General features: G+C 38.5%; 1 protein-coding gene across 4 annotated transcripts in view; it reads left to right on the top strand.

Moving 5' to 3' along the window:
* Window positions 1-693: 693 nt before the first annotated feature.
* Window positions 694-25,336, top strand: part of B3GNTL1 (UDP-GlcNAc:betaGal beta-1,3-N-acetylglucosaminyltransferase like 1) — a 216,208-nt gene continuing 191,565 nt past the window's right edge. For 3 of the 4 annotated variants that reach the window (XM_060764530.2, XM_060764528.2, XM_060764527.2), the window contains exons 1-5: window positions 699-1,781; window positions 5,877-5,993; window positions 6,131-6,230; window positions 11,405-11,469; window positions 19,738-19,803. In XM_060764530.2, the coding sequence (XP_060620513.2) occupies window positions 1,605-1,781; window positions 5,877-5,993; window positions 6,131-6,230; window positions 11,405-11,469; window positions 19,738-19,803 (525 nt within the window). In that variant the 5' untranslated portion in view covers window positions 699-1,604. Of the gene's footprint in view, window positions 1,782-5,876; window positions 5,994-6,130; window positions 6,231-11,404; window positions 11,470-19,737; window positions 19,804-25,336 lie in introns of all 4 variants that reach the window. The other variant, XM_060764529.2, reaches the window with a different exon arrangement.

Genomic DNA, 25,336 nt, shown 5'->3' with positions numbered 1-25,336 from the left:
TAGAAGGGGCCTCAGAAAGCTTACACTACCAACTTCTTCCTCTCAGTGTAGACAATTATATGTTGCATGTTCCAGGGTGGGCAAACCAGACAATCTCCACATCAACACTGACAAAGAAACAACAAGAAATACTGTTTACCCACAAACATAAAGAAATTACATATATTAGAAACCAACACTTTCTCATTACTTTATTTTCCAGATCATCAGACTGGGCCACAGCAATGCGTGGCAGGGGATGACTAGCATTATTTATAATGTTATAATGCAATGCAATATAATAAGAATATTATATATTGATATTACATATATTACAAATAATATTACAATATAATGGTGTAGTACAATATAGAAATATATAATACTGATATTGTACTATGCTAATAATATAAAATATTGTATGTATGTATATCTTGTAAGCTGCTCTGAGTCCCCTTTGGGGTGAAAAGGGCGGCATAAATGTCGTAAATAAATAAACCAACCCAGTGGGTCTACACTGCAGAATCAATGCAGCCTGACACCACTTTCACTTATGGAATCATGAGATTTGTAACAGCATTGATTCTATGAATGATACCCCAAGTGGGAGGTGCCTCCTTCCCTCCCCTCCGCCTTCCCCCTTTTCCACTCTACTGCTCCTCCTCCCTCGTGGCACCCGTTTATATAGCCTCCGGTAGCAGCTTAGCCCCGCCCACGAGGCCTCTCTAGCCTTCCGTCTCTATTCCTCCACCATGACGAAGAGGCGGGGAGGGCGAGAGCAGCGCGTGGCCTTGCGGTTGGGGCTCCTCCAAAACTGAGAGGGCGGGGGGAGGCAAAAGAGAGCGGGCTGGACTGTTCCATTCGTGCCGCGACGGCGGGGGGAGCCTGGGCTGGACGGTTCCATTCGTTCGAAGTAGAGTGAAGCCCCTCCCTCCTCCCACTGGCTTTTCCTTCCCACTCATGCTTTCCTTTCCTTCCTTTTCTTTTTTCCTGCCGCCCCCCTCTCATTCATTCTTTATATTCCGCTTCCAGGTTATTCCTAACACTCTCCCCTTGCAATGATGTATCTTCCTTTTCCCTCTCCTCAGGGATAGCTCCCCTCCCCTCCTTTCCAAGGGTTTTGCTTTCTTGCAGTGCCCTTGCCTTCACTTTCACCCCAGGCCCTCTTTATATAGGAAACATCCAGACAGGCCCTATATCCTAGGATCTTTTCTCAGGCTTTCTGTTTATCCCAGATTATCTGGCAGTGTGGACTCATATAATCCAGTTTAAAGCAGGAAACCTGGGATCAGATCCTGGGATTAAAGGGCCCCAAAGGGATGATGTTTCATAGATTGCTGAAGCATTAGGAAATCTTTGGAGTACATTTTAAAAGTCTACTCCAAAGATAGTACTTCCTGCATGTACTGCAGCAAGTACTCCTTGAGCCATTGTATTAAATGGTTTTCTGTTATCCTCATTTAGGATGGTCCACTTTCCCTGATATTTCAATTCAGGAGAAAGGAAACATGGTAAAAGATCAATACTAATACATCAAGAAGCAACCTTTTAAATAATATATATTGCTAAAACTGTGCAGCTATCTAGCCAACACCTTTTTGGAGCTCTACGAGTAGTAGTCGGTGATGGATGCCACAGAGAAGATCCCTGGTGAAAATGGCAGCCCACCGCCCTCTTCCCAAGAAGCAGGCGCCTCTTCTGCACTCCCCAAGTGCCAGCATCCAGACCCTCCATCGCTTCCTTTGTTACAATCCATTGCACCTTCAAATAGGGAAGGCAGAGGAAACAGTGGCATTGAGGTGGTAGGTCCCATAATGTCTTGCTTTCCATCCTGATTGTTTTTTGTGCACTAGTTTCAGCCTCTCTTAAGGGTGAGTGTACATCTACACTGTCGAATGAATGCAGTTTCACACCACTTTAACAGCCAAGGCTCAATGCTATGTGATCCTGGGAGTTGTAGTCTTACAAGATCTTTAGCCTTCTCTGCCAAAGGGTACTACTGAAGCCTCACAAAACTCCTGTGATTTCATAGCATTGGTTGAGCCCATGCAGTTCAAGTGGTTTCAAGCACAATTAATTGTACATTGTCGATCAGTGGTTCCCAACCTGTGGACCACCAATGGTCTACAAGAACTGAAATATGATCTGCGGCCTCACCGTTACTACACCGTTGCAATGAGAGCGACTGGTCTTGCAAAACACTCTTATAGTGCCAAGGATGATTAAATATGGTTTTCTGTGGGTGAGCAGATGGCAACTACTGGATGGCATATGTTCTGTATCAGAAACGAGCTGATGTGGTATGTCCAATGCAGTTTTGTGAATCAGCACCCCAAATACCCAAACCAAATCGAAAGTTGATCAAAAACTGATTTTTAACCCCTTTGGTACTAATGTTGGAGAGTGGTCCCTGGTAAAAAAAAAAAAGGTTTGGAACCACCGGTTTAGATGCACCCAAGTTCCTAGGCCCCTTTTGGATAACTGGTGGATGCTTAGGTGTCATTACATACAATGGCATAACAAAAGGATGTTCCCTTATATCAAATGTTTTATATCAAAGAGATTCCTTTTTGGATTTGGTATGCATGTTAAGTATTTTCAAGCCATTGATAGTGGAACTCTGTGGATACAGAATCTGTGGATACTGAGGGCCAATTGTAAATGGATGGTGAACTTAGTTTGCATTGGCACGGTAGAATAAATGCAGTTTGACACTACTTTAACTGCCCTGGCTCAATGCTGTGGAATCCCAGGATTTGTAGTGTGGTGATTTACCAGCTCTTGGGCAGAGAAGGTGAAATACCTTGTAAAGCTGCATGTCCCAGAATTCCATAGCATAGAACCATAGCAGTTAAAGTGGTGTCAAACTGCATTCATTCTACAGTGTAGGTGCATACTAGGGACTGTATCTCCAGCACTGAGATTGTGTTGCTATAGAGCTGAGCAAGAATGGTGTTGATGGCTATTGCAGTCAGTATGCCTTTTCACAGAAGTATGTGTAGGCTTGTAATAGTACCACAAATTCATGTAGCAATTCCCAGATAGCTGCATATATTTAGCGATTCCCAGACAGCTGTATATACTTTTCTGTTTTAGCATTAAATTTGCTTCTGAAGCTTTGGAAAAGACGGTGCTCAGACAGTTCCTTGCTTGTTAGTACTATATCCCAAATCAAAGAAATAAAAAGAAATTGCAGTTGTAGCTTGGGTTGCATGCATTTGCATTTTCTTGTATTGTTCATTAGCTCCCAATTTAATCGTCTAAATTTAATTTTGAAATTTACTTCTCTAACTGGGTATTTTTTGCATTTGTTAATACCACACAGACGTTTTCCATTAACAGTATATATTTAAAGCAATGATGTGGAAAAAGTTTGTGTATTTCTGACAGAGGCCTGGTTATTCTAAGTATCCAAGGACTGTTCATTGTAAACATAGTCCCATCTTTGCTTCTAAAATTTGTTTTCAAGTAGCAGATGTTTAAATATTTTGCATTTGATTGTTTTCAAAACATAGTAGGTTGCTTGGGAAGAAGCATCTTCCTTAAGCTTGTTTGTAGCGCAGGGGTGAGAATCATGTAACACTGAAGATGTTATTGGACTATAGGTTGTAGCAGAACTTTTAGTAGTGAGACATGTTGAGTGTTATAGTCTAGATTTCTGCTCTGGAAAAGTGGCAAGACTTGTCCAACTCCTCCACCATCCATGGTTGATGTGTTCCTGAACTTACTGTGGAAATAGGACACCATGGTTGATTGAGAACACTGTTGAAATGAATAATTCTCACCAGAGGTTGTAGCCCCCGGTGGCGCAGTGGGTTAAACCCCTGTGCCGGCAGGACTGAAGACCGACAGGTCACAGGTTCGAATCCGGGGAGAGGCGGATGAGCTCCCTCTATCAGCTCCAGCTCCTCATGCGGGGACATGAGAGAAGCCTCCCACAAGGATGATAAAAACATCAAATCATCTGGGCGTCCCCTGGGCAACATCCTTGCAGTTGGCCAATTCTCTCACACCAGGAGTCACTCCTGACACAACAACCCCCCCCCCCCCCAAATCCCAGAGGTTGTCATAGAGTTGCCCTGAGGGACTGAGGAAATCCCTAAATACATATTCCATCTAGGGATTCCTTCAGGACAGGTATTTGGTAACCTCTGGCAAAAACATACCACTTGAAAGACCTAGAAAATTCCTAGGGACAACATATTTTGTTGGATGTGGGTTGTTTGGTTTGTACAGTACCACACTCATGTCTGCAGGGCTCTCCATGGATACCTGAAATTAGATAATAAATAACTCTATATTTGGGTCATAAGCATACTATAGATTTGCAATGGAGGACCTAGAGAGACCCAGAAACACTTCCAGGTTGAAAATACTTTTTGAAGGGTTAGAAAGTGTAATCGGTGGATAAGGGTGTTGTACTGTAATTTTTGGGGTAAGGTGACCTTGACGTCAGAAAAGCCTTACCGTTTTGTCCATTTGTAAAATTAGTATGTTTCCTTTCTCTCTATATATATATCTATGTCTGTCTGTTAATGGCAAGTAGGCATTAAGCTGAAAGTTATTCTGTGGTTCAACCCTCCCCTCCTGCACCTCTCAGCAACCCAGTTCTAACTCAGGGACTGCCTGTACTGTACTCAGATCAAAACGTCAGGTTTCAGTAATCTGTGAAACTTGCCTAATCATCTTTTTTTATAATTACAGTGAAATATTGTCTTTGGGTGACATTCTTAGCTTCAGAGCTCCTTGAATAACTTCTGAGGTACAGCATAGCCCCACACTAGCATGAACCTCGAGAGGAAAGTGGGGTGGTGTCTTACACATTTTGAAGTCATGCAGAGTATTCCCAAACTGTAGAGCAACCACAGGAGTTATTCCCTGTCCTTGGTTCTACATTTGAGAGAAACCAACAACCTATCACATACTCTAGATAAGGAAGGTATATTTGATATGGTGAACGTGATAAGGAGAAATGTATGCCCTTGTACATAAATTACATTTCCTCTTGTACAAATGTTTATATTTTGGGATATGGATACTTCCTCAAATGTATAGAGTTTTTTATATAAGTATTTTGTGTTGGTTAGAAGTGAAACTGGTATTCATTACTGTTGTGCTGTTGCTTTCTGAATTATGTCAACCCTAAGCTCAAACCCTTGGCAAGATTTGTCCAGAATAGGTTTGCCTTTGCTTTCCTCTGAGGCTGAAAGAGTACGATTTGCCCAAGATCTCCCAATGGTTTTTCATGGCTGAGTGGGGATACAGACCTTGGTCTCACGATAGAGGCTCAACAAACAATTCCATAGTGCAGTAGCAGTTAGTAGTGTTGAACTGCATTAATTTTACACTGTAGATGCACCCTCTGTTTTGAATTCCTGCATGCCTAGGAAAACTCACTAGATGACCTAAGGCAAATTATTCTCAACCTTAAAGGAAGGTAATGGCCTCCCCTTCAAAACCAAATTTCCAAGAAAGCTCTGTGGCAAGTTCATCTTAGCCCCTTCCACACAGCTGAATAAAATACTACATTATCTGCTTTGAACAGGATTATATGGCAGTATGAACTCAGATAACCCAGTTCAAAGCAGATATTGTGGGATTTTCTGTCTTGATATTTTGGGATATAGGGCTGTGTGAAAGGGCCCTTAGTGTCTTCGTTAAGTCAGAAATTATTTGAAGACACACAAAAATAATTATAATAAATAATAAGGGCTTTAAAAAAGTAGAGAAAAGGACTGTATCTTATATTTTCTCCCAATAAATTATTGGGTTCTTAGGTGATGTGAGCAGGAGAGATGTAATTTGTGTTATAGTTTAGTCATTATTAGCAAGTCACAGAATAAACAATGATGATACATTTTTGCTGATCCTATGTTATGTTTTCTTGTTCACTACAGTCGATAATTCTGCCAGTTTACAATGCTGAATGCTGGCTTGATGAATGTTTGAAGTCTGTTCTGGAACAAGATTTCCAAGGATCCTTTGAACTCTCTGTCTTTAATGATGCTAGTACGGTATGTACAATTATGCTAGATTCTTTTTAGAGCTAATGTACTGTTAGCACCCAAGTGCTAGTTAGTACGGTGTCATCTCTTAACTTTCCAGCATCCAATAATAGACTTCAATTCTTCAATATTGTCTCCACTTACAGGATAATTCAGTACATATAATAGAACACTGGAAAGTCATTTTGGAAGATGTGGGGATTCGTGTAGTGCTTAGAGGAAATACTTCATCTCAGCCTTGTGGAGGTTGGTACTTCTAAAGAATGTTGCTGTAAGATTACTTTGTTTTTAGAATGACAGCTTTCTGTGTAATTAGATAAAGAGATCAGGAATATTGTGAAGACCTGTGTCCTGGTGCACGTTGGCTCTTTGGTCTCAGTTGGCTCCTTCTTACTATGATGACTTTCCAAACCAAGAGAGATTTGTATACTATATTTTGTGAACTAGAGCTCCTGGTTTATAGCTTCCTTGACAAGCCAGAATGGTGATTTCCCTCCCCACTCTCACATACCCTTTGCTTATGGCTTCCAACTTGTTTGGGAGTGACCTGCTAGGAACCCCAGTTTAAATGAGATACTATGTTTGAGGTGGAGAATGTGCACCCTGGCAGAAGTTGTTTGACCACATTTCCAATCATCCCTAGCCCTTGTAGTCAGTGCTGAAGAAGGGGGGGGGGGGTCCTAGTCAACAAAAACATCTGGAAGGTTACATGTCCTCTTTCTGTGTGCACCCACAATATATTATTTTATATATATTTAGTGGCCATTGTAGCTGGGAAGAATGAAATGGTTTTTCTGCATTTGCATATACTTTAGCGTATGCAATTGGGCATGTGACAGCAGTTATTCTGTTCCTAAATGAATCTGGATTCATTATTATTATATTTCTTTATATCCCGCCTTAGCTCCCCAAAGGGGACTCAATGGCTCCTCCTTAATAATTGTCTAATGTGAACATCTTTTCTTGAGGTTGTTAAAGTTTCTTTTTAGGTGTCATAATATTTTGTCTAACACAAAACACACTACAATTGTGTTCCTGACCTGACAGCTCTTGAACACAGATAAACGCATTTCCTCAGTTTCCCATTTAGTTTTCAATATATGTTATAGAGACAAATGATACCTACATATATACCGTATTTACTCAAATGTAGTTGTCTCTTTTTTGGCCAAATAATGTCGCAGACATTAGGCTGAACATTAGATTACATGGTGCATTAGATTCAATTGCAAACTTGAAAAAAATAACTGATCATAAGTGCAGTTGTGAAGATTAAGTTCTAATCTGTCATCAAGTGCTGTATTTCAGTCAAAACACCAGATTTTATGAAAATATTTATTTTATTAAAATCTATTTTAACGTCTGTATATTGTCCTTGTTTTCATTTTCACTTGTATATTAGCAAAGGTTTATCAAAGAATAGTGGGTTTTTGTTGTAAGATTCAATTTAAGAATTGTGATTTGTCTTGTTAGCGCGTAAGAATTAATACATTTATCAAAGTATAGTAGGGTTATTTGTAAAATTGAATTCATCATAAAAACTCACTGTTGTAAAGAGTGCACTTTTTGGTGCTGCACATTACATTCACCAGCAAATACTTTTTGGGGTTTCAAGGTTTTGAAAATTAATGTGTGTGTTAATTCAATGGCTTATTCGATTTGTGTAAATACAGAATTATAACTTGACTATAGTAATCAAAAGCTCCATATATATTTGTGTAGACACCCATTACCTCTAGTGCAGACCCAGGGAAAAGCTAGATCTGTTGTGTGCTAGACTGAAAAGTACAAAATTACATTTCCGATCCAAGGCAAAACAAATAGCTCTGGAATCTTTATAACAGACTGAGAAGTAATGGATTCAAGTTTAATTGACATGTGTGACCACTCTAGAATGAAGAACAGCTTAATAGGATATGAAGGGTACTGAATTTTAAAGTTTTTTTTAAAAATGTGAGAGTCCAGAAAAGGAAGGAAGAGAATTTCCCAAACATTTGTATTCATATGTAGAAAGCTTTATTTTTCCTCTTTAATTTCAGTGAGTATATAGTCATTCTATATACTATGTGACTATATAGTCATTCTATATAGTCATTAGCAGCCCCTGGTGGCACAGCAGGTTAAACCACTGAGCTAAACTTCCTGATCTAAAGGTTGGCACAGCAGGTTAAACCGATGAGCTACTAAACTTCCTGACCTAAAGGAGAAACCTTTACCTATATAGTCATTCTATGTAATATATTCCCATTTTCCATTGCATTTTTTTTGTATTTGCTTTCTTGAAAGTTGTTGCAGGAAATATGTTGGCCTATTGTAGTATGACCAGAAATCCAAACCTAAGAGGAAAAGGTTTGCTTGATTCACTCTGAAGGTGTGTGATGTTGCCTGTCATAGAGTCTTGTGGAATAAAGCAAATGGAGAACCAGAAAACCCCATTTCCCATTGTGGATGCTAAAGCAGCTAACCTTCACTCCAATCTTAGGCCTTTCCTCTCTTTTTATTTATATGAGGGAAAGAAAAGTGCTTTGTTGGCAGCTGTTATGTGTTGTGTTTAAGGCTGCTGTTTGTGGTTTGAAAACCTCAAAGGCTACAAAATGATGTTGCCACATCGTTGTTATTAGTAAAACGGAATTTCTCTCTGAATTTGTATCATTTTGAGCTCCAAACAAAATGGCTTTAGACTCCAGCATGTTCGGCAACATCTATGATACATGTTTGGCAACATCTTCTATGATCTGTACTAATTTGTCTTGATCTTCATTAATTTTTTCTCTGACCTGGGTATGTGTTAGTAAATTCTTACACATACATACACATGGATTTAAATAAAATACAGAACAAAACCTATGGCTTCTCTGTATTTACATTGCTCTGAACATTTCTAGCAATTGATAAGCAGATTGAGGAAAGGTATATTACATTTTAAATCAGGTAATTATGCTGTAATCACTTTCCAGTTCAGAGAGAGCCGTTCAGTTGTCTCTTTGCAGAGCCAGTTTAGTTTCAACTCTTTGTGGCCTCTTTTGTGCCTTAGTGATTTACTTTGCTGTCCTTAGAAGTAGTTAAAACTTGTAGGGAGTACTTTCTTTGTGGTAAGCAGCTCCAATAATGGAATAATGTGATGGTTTTCACGTCTTGGACTATTTACACTGGATTAGGATTCATTTCTGATTCTTTTCTGTCATGGAAAAGGAAAAAGAAAAACAAAAGGGAAAACTCACCACAAAAGAAAGGGTCAGTGGCTTTAAAGAAACTACCACAAAACTACTTCTTTCCAAGAGCGAGGAATGTTAATATCTCACGGGGTCTTAGGTTTTTCCTCCTGTGACCATGGCAACAGCCTCTTTTCACTAAGTAAGCAGACCTTACAAAATGCAAAGCCTTGGCACAAACATTTGAGGTTCATCAGTCTAGCAATATCACAGTGAATTTTTTTTGCTTATGTGTGAGACAGTTTTTTAAATACCTAGTTCCAGAGAAGGAAATCTCTTTGTAAGCATAGACTTTTGGTGAAATAATATAAAGATATTTTGCTACATGCAATTAACTATGATATTTTTGGTTGCTTTGTGTTCAGTTGAAATAATTTTATTTTACAACTGCTCACACTTGAATAAACAACGCTTCCCTTCCCCCTGTCCACTTATCACAATATCATGACCAAGAGCCAGCCTTTACATATACAGTATCTAAAAACACTTTAATTTTCAGTAGTTTTTTAAAAACTCATTTTAACTCCTTCATCCTAGATTTTCCTGTAAGTAAGATTACTTTGTCCGACTAACTATTAAGAAGTCAAAATAACTATAATATGGGTGTTTGTGATTTTTCATGATATATCAAAGAAAGAAAATACAGTAAAATACTGAGAAGGTGATTTCAAACAAGGGTGAATTTGCATTTCTGACCATCTTTTGCTCCCTTGTGTCTCAGTGCTAACTTTATTTTGCTTTGCAGGATCAACCCATGACTGATTTTATGACCTATTAGTAAAGGTACTCAGCTTTGTATGGGAGTAGTCATTATGCTGATAAACAGAAACTGGCAAGCAAAGTTAGCAGCTGTCAGAGCTGGATTCATAATCCTAAAGGAGTATTGTGCAACCCTAAAAATAGTTTTGGTAGTACTTTCTTAAGGGTTGTGTAATTACAATCTTTTTCCAGCCAATCATTGTTCAAGTACAGGCAGTCCCCAAGTTATGAACAAGATAGGTTCTGTAGGTTTGTTCTTAAATTGAACGTGTATGTAAGTCAGTAGGACTATGGTGTTTGTTTCTGTGTCTGTGATTTCATCTCACTTTCTGTCCCTGTGATAGTTAAATTTTGAAAAACATGGCTTGTTGTGGAAACTATAATTGGTTAGAACATGGCAGAAACCACACAACACAACATTGGTGAGAAAGCTTCAGTGGAGACACCTTTTCCCCCCATGATAACTCTTTCAGGAGTGAATTTCACTTCTAAGGAGTAGATTTTTCTCACTTCCTGTTGTCTCACCCATGTGCTTAACTATGAGTTGTTTGTAACTCAGATGTTTGTAACTTGGGAACTGCCTGTACACGAACAGCCTTCTCTCACATTTAATAGATAGGAAATTAATTGTCTACAATGAGTTGAAAACTATGGTGCCTATTGTGTAGGTACTGAACAGTTGTGAGATTCAGTGCAACTACACTGATACATATTTTGTTGTGTACCTTCATGTCATTTCTGACTTATGGCAGCCCTAACCAATCATGGTTGTTTTGGGCAGAGGCTGAAAGAGGGTGACTTGCCCAGGGCCACCCAGTGGGGTTCCAAAGCTGAGCCCACTATAATTCAATTGTTATAGTCTAATACTCAAACCACTACATCACACTTACTACATGCTTCCATGGCACCTCCTCTGTTCTGTTCTGTCCTGTCTGTGTGTGTATTGTCTATACAAAGCAGCATCGAATGTTTGCCGTGTATTTGTACTGTGATCTGCCCTGAGTCTCCTTCGGGGTGAGAAGGGCGGAATATAAATAAATAAATAAATTATTATTATTATTATTATTATTATTATTATTTATACAGAACCCTGGTCATTACACTTTACAAATGAAAAGATGGCATAATTCAAGCACTCAGCAGCTCCCTGCCTTGAAGAAGTCAAGGGAGGAATCTGCTAATCATATTTGTGGAAGATGATAGCTTCACCACAACAGAGATGGTAGTACAGCACATATGGAGAGTGAGTGCTTGAGATCTGGTTAACATGCAAAGAAATAATGAGGTTTTTTTGGAGTAGTCCATTATATCTGTTGTTCTTCTGCTCTATTGATGCACAAAATGTGTGTGTGTGTGTGTTTTAAATATTAAGCTAATTTGAGTAAACATTTTCTGACTTGTAATCTAATACTGTACTATATATGATATGTTCTTTTATTTTCTTGGCAGTTGGCTTTGCTAAAAATCAGGCAATACATCAGAGCTCGGGGACCTACCTCTGCTTTCTGGATTCTGTAAGTGGACCTTTTTCCAGTTTATTTAAATTAGGAGATTCAGTACTCATATATCGCTTTCCCCTCTTTTTTAATAATTCTGTGAAATATGGAGAGTTGTATTAACACCACAGACTGCTAAAATGACCAATTAATGGGCCCTAGAGCAAACTGAATCTGAACTTTCCCTAGAAAATAAAATGATCAAACTGACCTCTTTTGTCAGTGAGTGGTGAACCTGCTCTGGCTATGAACTTTTAAGGAGACTTCAAGGTGGTGAGCCATTTTGGCATCAAGGTTCACTGTCTTGTATAGCACCTTCAAAGTATTGGCCAAACTCTGTAGCAGATTCACTGCCTCACTTACAAAAGGGCTACCAACCATCATTGTTTTATTGGTCATTCATTAATCCCATGTGGCATCAAGATTTGCAATTAGCTTTATCCATTTCTCTGCTCATAGGAGTTTTAGTATTTGGACAAGAGAAGATGGCTTTCCAAGATGGCCACCAGTATGAAAAATATCTATACACTACACATTCTTCCATGTTATATAAGCTTGCGTTACAACTAGATAAAACCAATGGTTTAATCTGTAGAATGTAGATGATGCTCAGAGCTTAGAGCTGAACCGGTAACTTTACTGTTCTTGAGATGTAAAAAAGATTTACACACACACCCACAGAAGTTCAATGAAGAAAATATTGCCCTTTGCTCTAAACCAATTTTTTAAAAGAAATTGTAGTGCAAAGTAAAATTAAATGTAAGGCTCTTAGTTACATATCATGATGTTTTGATGTTTGTTCTAAATGACAAAAAACATCTTTTTGTCATTTCCCTCTATTTTAAAACAAGCAAAATGTTAGAAACAGCAGATAACTCAAGGAATAAATGTAAGAATTTGATATTTGTGGAATTTATTTTGTGTCAAAAGCATTGCATAAATTTGTAAAAAACTGATAAAAATAGAAGGAGCACCAGCTGCTAAATATCTTTTGACCAAAAACGAGCAACAGCGATTCTTCCTCTGTACATAAGGGAGGACATTGTGGGCAAGCATACAGGTGCTGAGTTTTTTGTTCTGCTCCACAGTCACACAAGGTGGAGGATTCTTTTAGGTAGTGCCATTTTGCCAGATTGCCTTTTGATCTGCTCACTCCACTTCTGAGTCTGTTCAGGGTCTTCCAAGTTGCCAATTCTTGGTTTATTTATGGAATGATTCTGCGATAACACTGGGATAATTTGAGATGGTGCACTGAATCCACAGGAGAAATACCACAGTCTCTCATCAGATCATTTCCTCTTATGAGAATTCTTTTATGTTTTGTTTTTAATGCAGAAGAACCTGTTTATGCTGCCTGTTGTGTTCAGCTTAGCCTGGCCTGAAGTGATTTATAGCTGAAGTTTGTAAAGACAAATTGCAGTTTGTTATCAAGCTTCCTGGTTTTTCCCTATTCCAAAGTAATCCAAAGAGAGCAGAAGTTCTCATGTGGGAAGAAGTTTTGTGTCCAATAACTTTTTTGCTACATGACTGTTATGTTTTTCTTTTTACTAGCAGAAATATATAACCTTCAAGTTGATGCATGCAAACTTATCTTGCTGAGAGAGTTATATTTATAGAATGAGGAACTTGGTTGGTTTTTCCTTTTAACTTTGGGGATTGTTAGTAATATCTGTGATAGGGCAAGTGGAAATGTTGTGCTTTCATTGTAATTAGTCAAACTCCTAATTTTCCATTTCCTCTGAAAAGGGGTTGATAATCTATCCATGTTGTATGAAAAGGTTAAAGATTTGAGACATAGGGTTCATCAATACTTTAAATTATATCCCTTTGGCACTACTTTAACTGCTGTGGCCTCATGCTATGGAATCCTGGGAGCTATAGTTGGGTGAGGCACCAGCTCTCTTTAGCAAGGAAGGCTAAAGACTTTGTAAAACTACAACTCCCATGATTTCTGAGCATTGAGGCTTGGCAGTTAAAGTGGTGTCAAGCTGCATTTATTCTATAGTGTCGCTCAGTAGTCCCCAAACTTTTAAATTGGAGGGCCAGTTCATGATCCCTCAGATTGTTGGGAGACTGGACTTTTCAGTGTGTTGGCAGTACGTATCCACATGCCACATACACCAGCCATTGCCACAAACCTGCCACCACACACACACACTGCCACTGCCACCACACACCTGTCACTGCCGCTCACACCCTCACCACACATCCACCACCGCCATACACGCACACTCGCTTCTGCAGCTTACACTTGCTTGCCCTCTTTGCTTCCACACACATGTGCTTTCTGCAGCTGCTGTGTGAGTGTGTGTGCTGGCCACCCATGCACGTGGTTGTAGTGTTGGGGGCCGGGAAAAAGACTTTGGCAGGTCAGATTCAGCCCATGGGCCTTAGTTTGGGTACCCCTGGTGTAGATGAATCTGTAGTCATTCCAGCTGGTAATTGGAATGTCCCAGATAGCTATTTCCATCATGAAGAGCATTGAAATACACAAAGTAGCCTGCATTGCTAATAGGAGTTAATTTAATAAGGATAACTTTAGAGGTGTTGATGTCCCTGAATTCAGACGTAATTATGAACTAGACAACTTTATAAGTAGCTTAATTAAATCACTTTCCTATAGGTGTGCCCCAAACCTGTTGGTCTCTTCCCAGTAACCAAGTTCTGTGTAGCTGTGTGTCATGAAAAGAGCATCCATAGTCAATTGGGTGGTGCATTGAGTTCCACTTGAGCTCTACTGCTCCTTCTTTGTAGGCTCTGTAGATCACAAATATAGTTTTAAATCTGTATGGGGCATTGTTCAGGAATATTTAAGCAGAACGATTTAGAGAGGAACCTGTTCCTTCCTTTCTACTGCTTGTGGCTAGTTGTTGTTGTTCATTCATTCAGTCGTCTCCGACTCTTCGTGACCTCATGGACCAGCCCACGCCAGAGCTCCCTGTCAGCCGTCACCACCCCCAGCTCCTTCAAGGTCAGTCCAGTCACTTCAAGGATGCCATCCATCCATCTTGCCCTTGGTCGGCCCCTCTTCCTTTTGCCTTCCACTTTCCCCAGCATAATTGTCTTCTCTAGGCTTTCCTGTCTCCTCATGATGTGGCCAAAGTACTTCAACTTTGTCTCTAGTATCTTTCCCTCCAGTGAGCAGTCGGGCTTCATTTCCTGGAGGATGGACTGGTTGGATCTTCTCGCAGTCCAAGGCACTCTCAGAACTTTTCTCCAACACCACAGTTCAAAAGCATCTATCTTCTTTCGCTCAGCCTTCCCTAAGGTCCAGCTCTCACATCCGTAGGTTACTACAGGGAATACCATGGCTTTGACTAGGCGGATCTTTGTTGCCAGTCTGATGTCTCTACTCTTTACTATTTTATCAAGACTGGACATTGCTCTCCTCCCAAGAAGTAAGCGTCTTCTGATTTCCTGGCCACAGTCTGCATCTGCAGTAATCTTTGCACCTAGAAATACAAAATCTGTCACCGCCTCCACATTTTCTCCCTCTATTTTCCAGTTGTCAATCATTCTTGTTGCCATAATCTTGGTTTTTTTTTATGTTTAGCTGCAACCCGGCTTTTGCGCTTTCTTCTTTCACCTTGATTAGAAGGCTCCTCAGCTCCTCCTCGCTTTCGGCCATCAGAGTGGTGTCATCTGCATATCTGAGGTTGTTAATGTTTCTTCCAGCAATTTTCACCCCAGCTTTGCATTCATCCAGCCCCGCACATTGCATGATGTGTTCTGCATACAAGTTAAAAAGGTTGGGTGAGAGTATGCAGCCTTGCCCTATGCCTTTCCCAATCTTGAACCAGTCTGTTGTTCCGTGGTCAGTTCTGACTGTTGCTACCTGGTCCTTGTACAGATTCCTCAGGAGAGAAACAAAGTGGCTTGGTATGTCCATCCCACCAAGCTTGTGGCTAGAGTTGTTGTTTATTCATTCAGTTGCTTCGTACTCTTTGTGACCTCATGGACCAGCCCACGCCAGAACTTTCTGTCGGCCGTGGCCACCTCCAGCCCTTTCAAAGTCAAGCCAGTCACTTCAAGGATACCATCCATCTATCTTGCCCTTGGTTTGCCTCTCTCTTTCTTTTTTCTTCCATTTTCCCCAGCTAGAGAATACCTTGTGCATATTACCTTTCTGATAGTACTGACCCTGAAAGGAGGGGTTACCATCATTCCACATTAGAAAAGCTAACTAAGGTGTTCATTTTCTATCGCATTATCTATCTATCTATCTATCTATCTATCTATCTATCTATCTATCTCATTATCTCTTATTTCAGTTTGCAGGGTGATGGGAGAATGTGTATTTTATCTCAGTATGCATTTGAGTGTCCCATTTGGAACTGAAAAGGATTTTGTGTAACTGTTTCAGTTTTTACATAGCTGTTTTTATTCTTTCCTCCAAACTGCAGCAGCATTTATATTTTCCCTCTTTATTTTGTCTCTTTCTTGGAAAAGTTCCAGTTTGCTTTGTTTTCTTTCTTTCTTTCTTTTTTCAAAGAGGTACAATGTTTTCTTAGTGTTCAAACCAGTTACAATCTCTTTTGGCACGAGCACAAATGTTTTACAGTTTAGAGCCTTTGACATTATTCTCATTAAAGTGTTTATGATTTACTACAGTGTTACAAAACCTGGAAAAAATATTCATTATACAGCCAGTCATGCTCCCCTATGTTCCTTCCCCACTGTTTGTATAGTGAAAAACTTTGAATTTCCAGAAAATTGCAAGAGTTAAGTAACATATAAACCTGATCTGTTGATAAATATTTTTCTTCTCGTGCTTTCTCCTATCCTCTTGCTTTAATAGTAAAGCAAAAGGATAAGAGAAAATCCCTGAAATGGATATGGATCTAGGAATTATTTCATGTTTCAGTTGGAAAAAGTTTCTTAGTGTTGTGCAGGAATTGCCGAAAACAGATGTTATGGCTGTGTGACTTAGTATTATTCATGGCTGTTCTTATTTACTTTTTCTGTTTCTTGGTTTTGATCCACCAATTCAGTATGGAATTATTCAGAATATAATCTCAGTGTCAGTTGTATGGAATGTGCCAAGCAATTGATTTTCAGGAAATGTTGCTGCTCTTATGTATGCAAGTTTGCTACAGGTTGAAGAAGGTTGATCTAGTATTTCCTATGGCTGCATGTACATGTATGGCACACATGTCGTTTTTTTATTGTAGGGATTCTTTAAATTACATGGACCTTATGATGCACCATTCCCTTGCCTATCTGATGGGAATTGGTTACAGTCTCAGGTCATGTTAGGTAAAGGAGCATAGTGTTTTCTGTGGGCTGTCTAAAGGGCAGTACAATGGCATGTGGGCACCCACTTCCCAATTTCTTATACAAGTGAATAAACATAAATCTTGGAAGATAACAGGAGATTATGACTGGATTTGTTGAGAACTCCCTTTTGACTTTTTATATCAAATAAGAACTTTTAAATTCTAGCAAATTACAGTGAAATCTTCATGAAAAAAAATGCAGCACAACCCCATATCTGCAGGGACCCATTCCTGGACTTTGTATGGATACAATGAACCCCTTAGAAATAAAAGAGTTTCATAGAGGAGCACAGGAAATGCCCAGAGAGGATGTATTTTGTTGGAAGTAGATAAGTGAAACTACCAGCATTGGTCCTACCAATACAAGGCTCATAACTGTATTTAAATTCTGTCACAAAAATGTTATTTTAACACTTTTATTGAAAAACATTTTAAATAGTTTACAAACTGATTTTTTTCTGTTGCAGATGAAGTCATATAGTTGACTGATTTAACAGTATTCTGGAATGTCCTAATATTTTGGTTTTCTCAATGAAAGCATGGGAGAACATTGGTACACTGAGAAATATAAGTTCATTGCCATGCATTAAAAGATTAGTCCAGGAACCAATATCTCCCTTATACACAGTCCTACTTCTGGAAGCATTTAATAACTAGTCAAGAACAGTGGCTGAAAACCGATCAGTTTGTGGTTGTAGGATGGAATGAAAATGAGTGCATGACTGAGGACAGTGGTTCTAAATTGTATTTAGAACATAATAAGTTGCTGATTATCTCAATGCTTGGGCTTTTTTTTATAGTGAGAGTATTGAGTAAAATGACTCTTTTGGCTTAGCCAATTCTGCTAACTGAACCATTCTCAGTTGAATACTAACATCAATATCTTTAGGCCCAGGACTCACAACTAATGTTATCAAGACATATATTGTTTTCAACATATGTACATAATTGAGAGAGGCAAACAGCTGTTGCTGGGTTCCTGTGGGTTCTGTGGCTATAGTCAGCAGATTCAAGATTTGGTTTGCATCCCATTTTTTAGCCTTAATTCCCCAAGTGCCAAATAAGAAGAATGTGCTTCACACAATTCTTAGAAGAGTAGCTAAGAAAAGGATTTCAGTGTAATCTATATGTTAATGCATGTAAATATTGAGTGATATCAATAGTGAACAATATTGCTTAACATATCTAATTTGTAGAGAATAGGAATGATTGAAACCAAATAAGTTTGTTGTATTAAAAACTGTATCAAGTTGGTTGGCTTGATGTAAATACTCAAAAATGCAAAGATGAAACTCTTAGATTTTCTTACTTTTTAGTACATAGATATTTTTAAAATCATGATTCAATGTGATAACTTATTCTTCAGAGGTAGAAAGAGCATAATGTTGAAATAGTTCTTATATAAAATGTCTGGGTTTGCTTTAACCCATGTTAATTGTCCTTAGGATTATGATTATTGTGGTTATTAATATTACTTTTATATATGTGCTGTTTTGTGTCAATAATTAGACTAAAGGGTTGGCCAAAACACCTTTTGGTTCCTCAGATGTTAGCTCTATTCTTGGTATATTTCACTTGCTGATTCTAAAATGGCACCAACCCCCCACCTGTCTCCAGTAAACTCTATTTTTTGATATCACTCATAGAAAACCATGATAACCATATCTAGAGCTGATGCAGTCTATCCAATGCGATTTTCTGAATCAACACTTCAAATAATCCTAGGAACAGACCGAAAGACCAAGACACCAAATTTTTGTTTTGGTTAGATTGTGTAATGAGACTCAAAGACACATTTTAAAAACAATACAGATTATAATAATACAAAACTTTCATTAAACATTCAAACATTTAACAATTGATAAACTTTAAAAATAAGCATTAAAACCCAATGTCTCAATTTGTTGATTTGTTGATTAAAGGAGAGCAAGGATAAAGCCATTTTGGTCTCTCTGTGGAGGGCGTTTTACAGTCTGGGAGCTGCCACTAAGAAGGCCCTCTTCTTGTTCCCACAAAACAAGATTGGGAAAGTAGTGGACAAAACAGGATATCTCCAGGCAATCATGGAACCCTAAGGAGCTCATAAAGGAAAATACAGTTCTTCAAATAGCCTGGACCCAAGCTGAATAAAGCTTCAAAGTTTGAATTGTCTCTGGACTTTGAATTGTCTCTGGAGAATAGACCAGCAGTTAATGGAGCTGTTGTAACAAAGTAGGTGTGCATTTCTTGTAGCCAGTTTCAGTTAGCAATCCGGTTGGAGCTCTTTGAGCCAACAGAAGTTTCAGAGAACATAATTCAAAATGGGGCGTAACCAAGGCGTATGTTCTAATGGCCAAATCCAACTTTTCTACGAATGGGCACACTAGGGTTCAAATACACTGTATAAAGCTTTATAGCAGGGATCCTCAGACTTTTTAAACAGAGGGCCAGGTCACAGTCTCTCAAACTGTTGGAGGGCCGGATTATAATTTGAAAAAAAAATGAATGAATTCCTATGAATACTGCATATATTTTATTGGTAGTGCAAAAAACACTTAAAACAATACAATAATTAAAATGAAGACAATTTTAAGAAATATAAACTTGTTAGTATTTCAATGGGAAGTGTGGGCCTGCTTTTGGCTGATGGTTGTTGTGTGCTTTCAAGTAGTTTCAGACTTAGGTTGACCCTGAGTGAGGGCCAGGTAAATGACCTTGGAGGGCCGTATCTGGCCCTCGGGCCTTAGTTTGAGGACCCCTGCTTAATAGGTTTTCAGGAGGGAGTGTCATCTCATCTAACACTGGTTATTTATTGTTAAATACTACCTGGTAACCATTGAACTAACAGGGTAGCTGGAGTTTTTCCATTATCTGTAACCTATTCTTTGTGTGTTTTGATTTGATATTCTGATTAGTAAAATGACCAGCTAATCTGGCAACAATTTGCTAGTTATTGTTTAAGAATAGCAGTGGGCTCTCTTTCTGTCATTTGTTTATTTATTTTTTCAATGACTGTATATTCTTCTTACAGGATGATGTGATGATGCCCCAGCGAATAAGGCTGCAAAGGGAAGCTGCTATCCAACATCCAAAAAGTGTGAGTTCTTGTCCTTGTAACTCTTCTTAAGAGGAAAGCATGCAATTTCTTTCTTTACAAAAAGAAGTTAATTTTCACTTGTACAGTGTAGTTTGCATTCAAAGTAATATGGAATAAAAAATAAAGAAACAAACAAAGAAAAAAGGATGAAAAGGCAAACTGGTACACAGTAGAGCTTTGACCGCACCTCCCTCAAATCCTGGCTATAACAAAAAGAAAAAAAAAAGGGGGGGGGGATATACTAAAATTCCTAATTACTTTGCTAGATTTGTTATTACTAAAAAAAATCCATAGTTTTCAAACTTTCAAAAAGATCTTCAATTTGCTTATCTTTAGAACCTATGTTAATTTGGTCAGTGGCCTAACTCAAAAATATCTCATTCTTCCATCACTAGTGTCTCAGTTCTTTTAACACAGTGGTTCTCAGCCTTCCTAATGCCTTAATACAGTTCCTCATGTTGTGGCGACCCCCAACCATAAAATTATTTTCATTGCTACTTCATAACTGTAATTTTGCTACTGTTATGAATTGTAATGTAAATACCTGATATGCAGGATGTATTTTCATTCACTGGACCAAATTTGAATACTGGTGGGGTTGGGGGATCGATTTTGTCATTTGAGAGTTGTAATTGCTGGAATTTATAGTTAACCTACAGTAAAGAGCATTCTGAACTCCACCAATGATGGAATTGAACCAAACTTGGCATACAGAACTCCCATGACCAACAGAAAATACTGGAAGGGTTTGGCGGGCATAGACCTTGAATTTTGGAGTTGTAGTTCACCTACATCCAGAGTGCACTGTGGACTTAAACAATGATGGATCTGGACCAAACAGCATAGATACTCAATATGCCCAAATATGAACACTAGCGGGTTTGGGGAAAATAGACCTTGACATTTGGGAGCTGTAGTTGCTGGGAATTATAGTTGACTTATAATCAAAGAGTATGTTTGCCATATATATGTACATTGTAATCCGCCCTGAGTCCCCTGCGGGGTGAGAAGGGCGGAATATAAATACTGTAAATAAATAATAAATAAACAAATATTCTGAACCACACCAATGACAGAATTGGGCCAAACTTCCCACACAGAACCCCCATGACCAACAGAAAACACTGTGCTTTCTGATGGTCTTTGATGGCCTCTCTGGCACCCCCTCATGATCCCCCCAGGGGTCCTGACCCCCAAGTTGAGAAACACTTTTTTAACAGGAAGACTTGGAAGATGTTGTAGCAACATCAACTGTAATTGTCAGTTGATGCAGGATTATTAGTAATAGTTTTTATTGATATTCTATTTATTTCTTTAATTTTTTTTCCTGCCTTTGTCTTGGCATGGAACCCAGAGCAGCTTATTACAATTTTGAAGAGAAATGCAGTTAAAGTTTTACTTTACAAAAGTGTTAAAAAAACAAAGAGCAATTAGTTTAAAAAGCCACACGGATAAAACAGTTAAAATAATTACTACTATAAAAGATAAAAGTACACGATACCACTTTCAAGCATCCATCTTCCACATTCTTTAAAGTCTCAAAGGCCTGTGTAAGTAAAAAAGGGGCCTTTTCCTGTTGAACAAAAGGGAGCATAAGTTGACAGGTGATATGGAAGCACACACACACACACTTATATTAAGATTTTGTGTTGTTTTGCTTGAATTCTAAAGGTAGTCTAACTTGCCTTTCTGGGCTTTCAAGATAGATTCTTGTGAAACTCTGCAGTCCTTGCAGTGATTTATTTCCACATGATTTTTATTTGTAGGAGTCTGCACTCTAGTGGAAAGACAATAGTGCAAGATTGGAAGTACAAGAACCTCCAGAGCTGGGATAGGAATGGATAAAAGGGAAGCAACTCTCATGCTCAGAACATTGGCACAAGTCACCTGCTAATGTTGGATATATTGGATAGTATTATTGAGTATATGTTAGATACTGCTATTGTAAAGCCAGAGTAATGCAATGATTTAAGTATGCACCTAGGAATGGGAACTACATAGTTCAAGCAGGAAAGCCCATTGGGTGACCTCGGACAAGTCACACTGTCTCAGCCTCCAAAGAAAGCAATAAAGTATCTCCCATTTATAAATCTTGCCAAGAAAACCTTAGGAGAAGGTCACCAGAAGTTAGAGCTGACATACAACAATAATGTGACACACAGAAGTACGTATCTACCAAGGCAAGGGTGGCAACCTTTAATTGTTCTATAAAAAGGATCCAACAACAGAGAACCCAGGGAACAAACTTGAGATATCCGGACCCCTCCATTGGAGCAATGTACCAGCACACTTGCACTCACAAAAGTTGGCCTGCAATTCAGTTGGCCTACAATGGCCAGCTCTCTTTAAAACCATTGACTAGGGCTCCTCGTAGCTGCAACTTGAGAGCACCAAGAGAGGCACATGGTTCTCTCTCTTATACTAAAGGGACTGTGTTGTGCCATATTTTGGCACATGTGAATCACACAATGATTCATGGAGAAATAGAACTTCTTGGTCCACATCTTTGCTGCCATGCTGATCTGATTCTGATATAACTTTTAGATAGCTGATTTAATAATATGAGAAGGTTGTTTTTTGAGAGAGTGAAGCAAGTTTTAATGTTGCGGACGTATTCAACATGGCCTGTATGAGAGAAAAGCTATATTCAGTTTTCAGTTTCAGACTTTAAAAATAACTACCAAGTGAAAGTGATCAACACTTTTTATGTAGTACTCATTTGAAGAAAAAACGTACCAAGGGAAATAACCCTCTGTGAGCGAATGAAGGAATAGAGCCAGAAGGATAAAAGTAATTTTCTTTTTCTTTGAACTAAAACAAAAACAGCAGAAGCAAAATGGTTTGAGTTTAATTTTCAGGCATTAATCCATACCACAGTATTGCCATACATAACTTGGCAAGCGTTCTTGTTAAAGAGGCCCACAGATGACTAAGCTTTAAAAAGAATTTAGTGTGTGTTTTTGTTTCTTAGTAGTAAAATATAGGTCTTTGTTTTAGTAGATATATATAGAGAGAGATGAGCTCATACTGTGCCCAGTCTCGTTTCACTTGTTTGGACAAGTTACATAATAATGAAATGTCAGTAAGGATAGGAATAGAACAAATACATGGTTCAGTCATGACCCTGCAAGTATTCTCAATAGTTAACTGCAGCTAAATCTGCAAAAAAAGCGGCTCGGTTTGGGCGGGCAGCCAACTGCTGACCTATGTCTTTGCTTTCTTCTGCTAAGAGTGCCATGTACCTCTTATCTTCCATGGTTTCTTGGCCTGTTTTTATTCATCAGCACAAAACAACGGGTGACACAGTTATGAGCGCAAGAAATATCCCCTTGTCTTGTCTCGGATGTTGAACAAATAAAGCTACATTGTTTAAAGAGTTGCGAAAAGTTACATCATTCAAAAGCAGTGTTACATCATGGAACAAAATAGAATAGAAAACTGTGTGATACAATCTTCTTGTATTAGTTGTAATAACGTTATAATACAAGTTAATTTTGCTTTTGGTGTTTCACTTATCTTCTCTGTCCGCTTTGTTCCAGGCAAGAACAAAAGTTGATTCAGTTCCCTGATATGAACCATTTTGATAACATTAGTAGCCCAAAGCTGTGGATTTTGCTGGCAAACATTTAAGTTACAATCAAATGTTAGTTTCTTAAATTTCAGCTAAAATTATTTGTTTGGGTTACGGTCATGTTTAGTGTAGTCTTGGCAATTAAGCTTTCAAACCACTTGAAAGTTATTTCTGCTTTCTGCTTTTGTTTGTTTGTTTGCTCACCTCACTGTATTTTCATTTGCATGTATTTGTTTTTAATGTTTGATCTACTATTTTCATCATTACATTTCACTGTAGAATTACATCATCAAAATGACTCTTGTTTAAATAAATTTTATAACTAGGGAATTGTTAGTAGTTAATATCCCTTTTTAAAAAATCTATCATATAAATAGAGTTTTTCTGTGTCTTCAGAAAACTTCTGGGACATTTTAGGGGTGAACTGAGCAAGTCTTTGGGAGCCACCTGCACACACACACACACACACACACACACACACACTTCCTGTCTCCCCAATTGTACAAGTCAATACTGTTTCCTTTCAATTAACCATTTTTTTTCTCACCTCATAGGGACTGGTATTTTTGGAATACTGTCTCACTGATCATTTTTTATTTCCCAGATCTTTAATATTTCTTTTGAAGTACAATAGGATAAAACCAATTTATTTTTGTCCAAATTATTTAGATTCTATTGGGCTTTTATGGCACCAGAACTTTTATTTAAAACGTTGTAAATGCTGTGGTAAGGTGTCTTCTACTGAAGGTCATTTGAAATGGTTTTTTTTTTTTAGAGAATATCATAACAATGCTTCATATAAATATGCTTGGCATTTATTTCCATGAGTAGGAAAAAAAGGATAGCTAAGCTTTATGTTTATCTCTGGCAAAGTGCAGTTTTGCCTCCCAAAGTTTTAGAAAAATATTACCCCTTGAAATACTATTGTCTCTTCTAACTTTGTCCCTTCTAGTACCAGATCAGTATAGTACTTCAGATTCCACTGACACACAGACCGCCAACATTTTTAGATACTGGATTTGATACCACTGTATTTTCCTTCCCCCCAACCATTTCAGAGTTGAATCGTCTTCAACTCTGAGTTAAACAACATCTTGAAAGGTGCTGAATGTGCTGAATCTGTATTAATGGAGTATTCTTGGAATCAAGAGAATTGCCAAAGATACTGATTAATGTTGCAGTTAAAATGTAAATGTAAAAAGAAGCATAAAGCAGAAGGCATCAACCAGGGAGGTCCTTTCCAATTCTTCTTTGTGAGCACTTCTTCATTTTAGCATGCAGCATGTTCAGGAAATTCAACACATTGGTTGCACTGGCTTAAATTGAATCTTCAACCCCTCACATGGGCTTGAATCTCCATTTCCTCATGTGGAAGTTTATTTTCTTGCTTTAAGGCCCGTTTGCTGAGTGGTGCAGTGGAACAGGGCAGATCCTCAGATTCTACACTTCCATAAAAACAAGGCTGCAAATTCTTCTCGTGTACCTTTGTCAACATTCTGTGTTTCACAAGCCATGCTCTTCAGCCTTTTCTAGAAAAGATACTGTGTATGATTGACATTTGCTGTGTTGCTACCTTATATTCATAGCCCAACAGTTTCATAGTTCCCCTTGCCTGTTATTGGAAATCAGATGACCCAGTGATTTTTCAGTGGCTAGATGTGCTGTGACAGCTTTCTTACAGTTTGGTTCATCCGACTTCTCTCTGCACAGTGTGAAGATTTATTACCACAACTATTACTGCCTCTACAGCATCTTGGGTTGGGTACTACTCTTGGCATTTCCATGTGGGTACAGCCTTTAATGCCATCTGTGCATGAGACCTTGAGGGGGTGCCTCTTTTGACAGATGTGACACTCATATTCTGTCCAATGCATTTCTAAGTTCTGTCATCTCCCAATTATGTGAATTATAGAGACCATAGAGAAGAAAAATTACTTCTTTGTAACCGTGTTTCTTCAAGTG

Source organism: Anolis sagrei, chromosome 2 (assembly GCF_037176765.1).
Source record: "Anolis sagrei isolate rAnoSag1 chromosome 2, rAnoSag1.mat, whole genome shotgun sequence".
Taxonomy (NCBI): domain Eukaryota; kingdom Metazoa; phylum Chordata; class Lepidosauria; order Squamata; family Dactyloidae; genus Anolis; species Anolis sagrei.
Note: the sequence above shows the minus strand (reverse complement) of the source record. Positions and strands in the feature narration are given on the sequence as shown.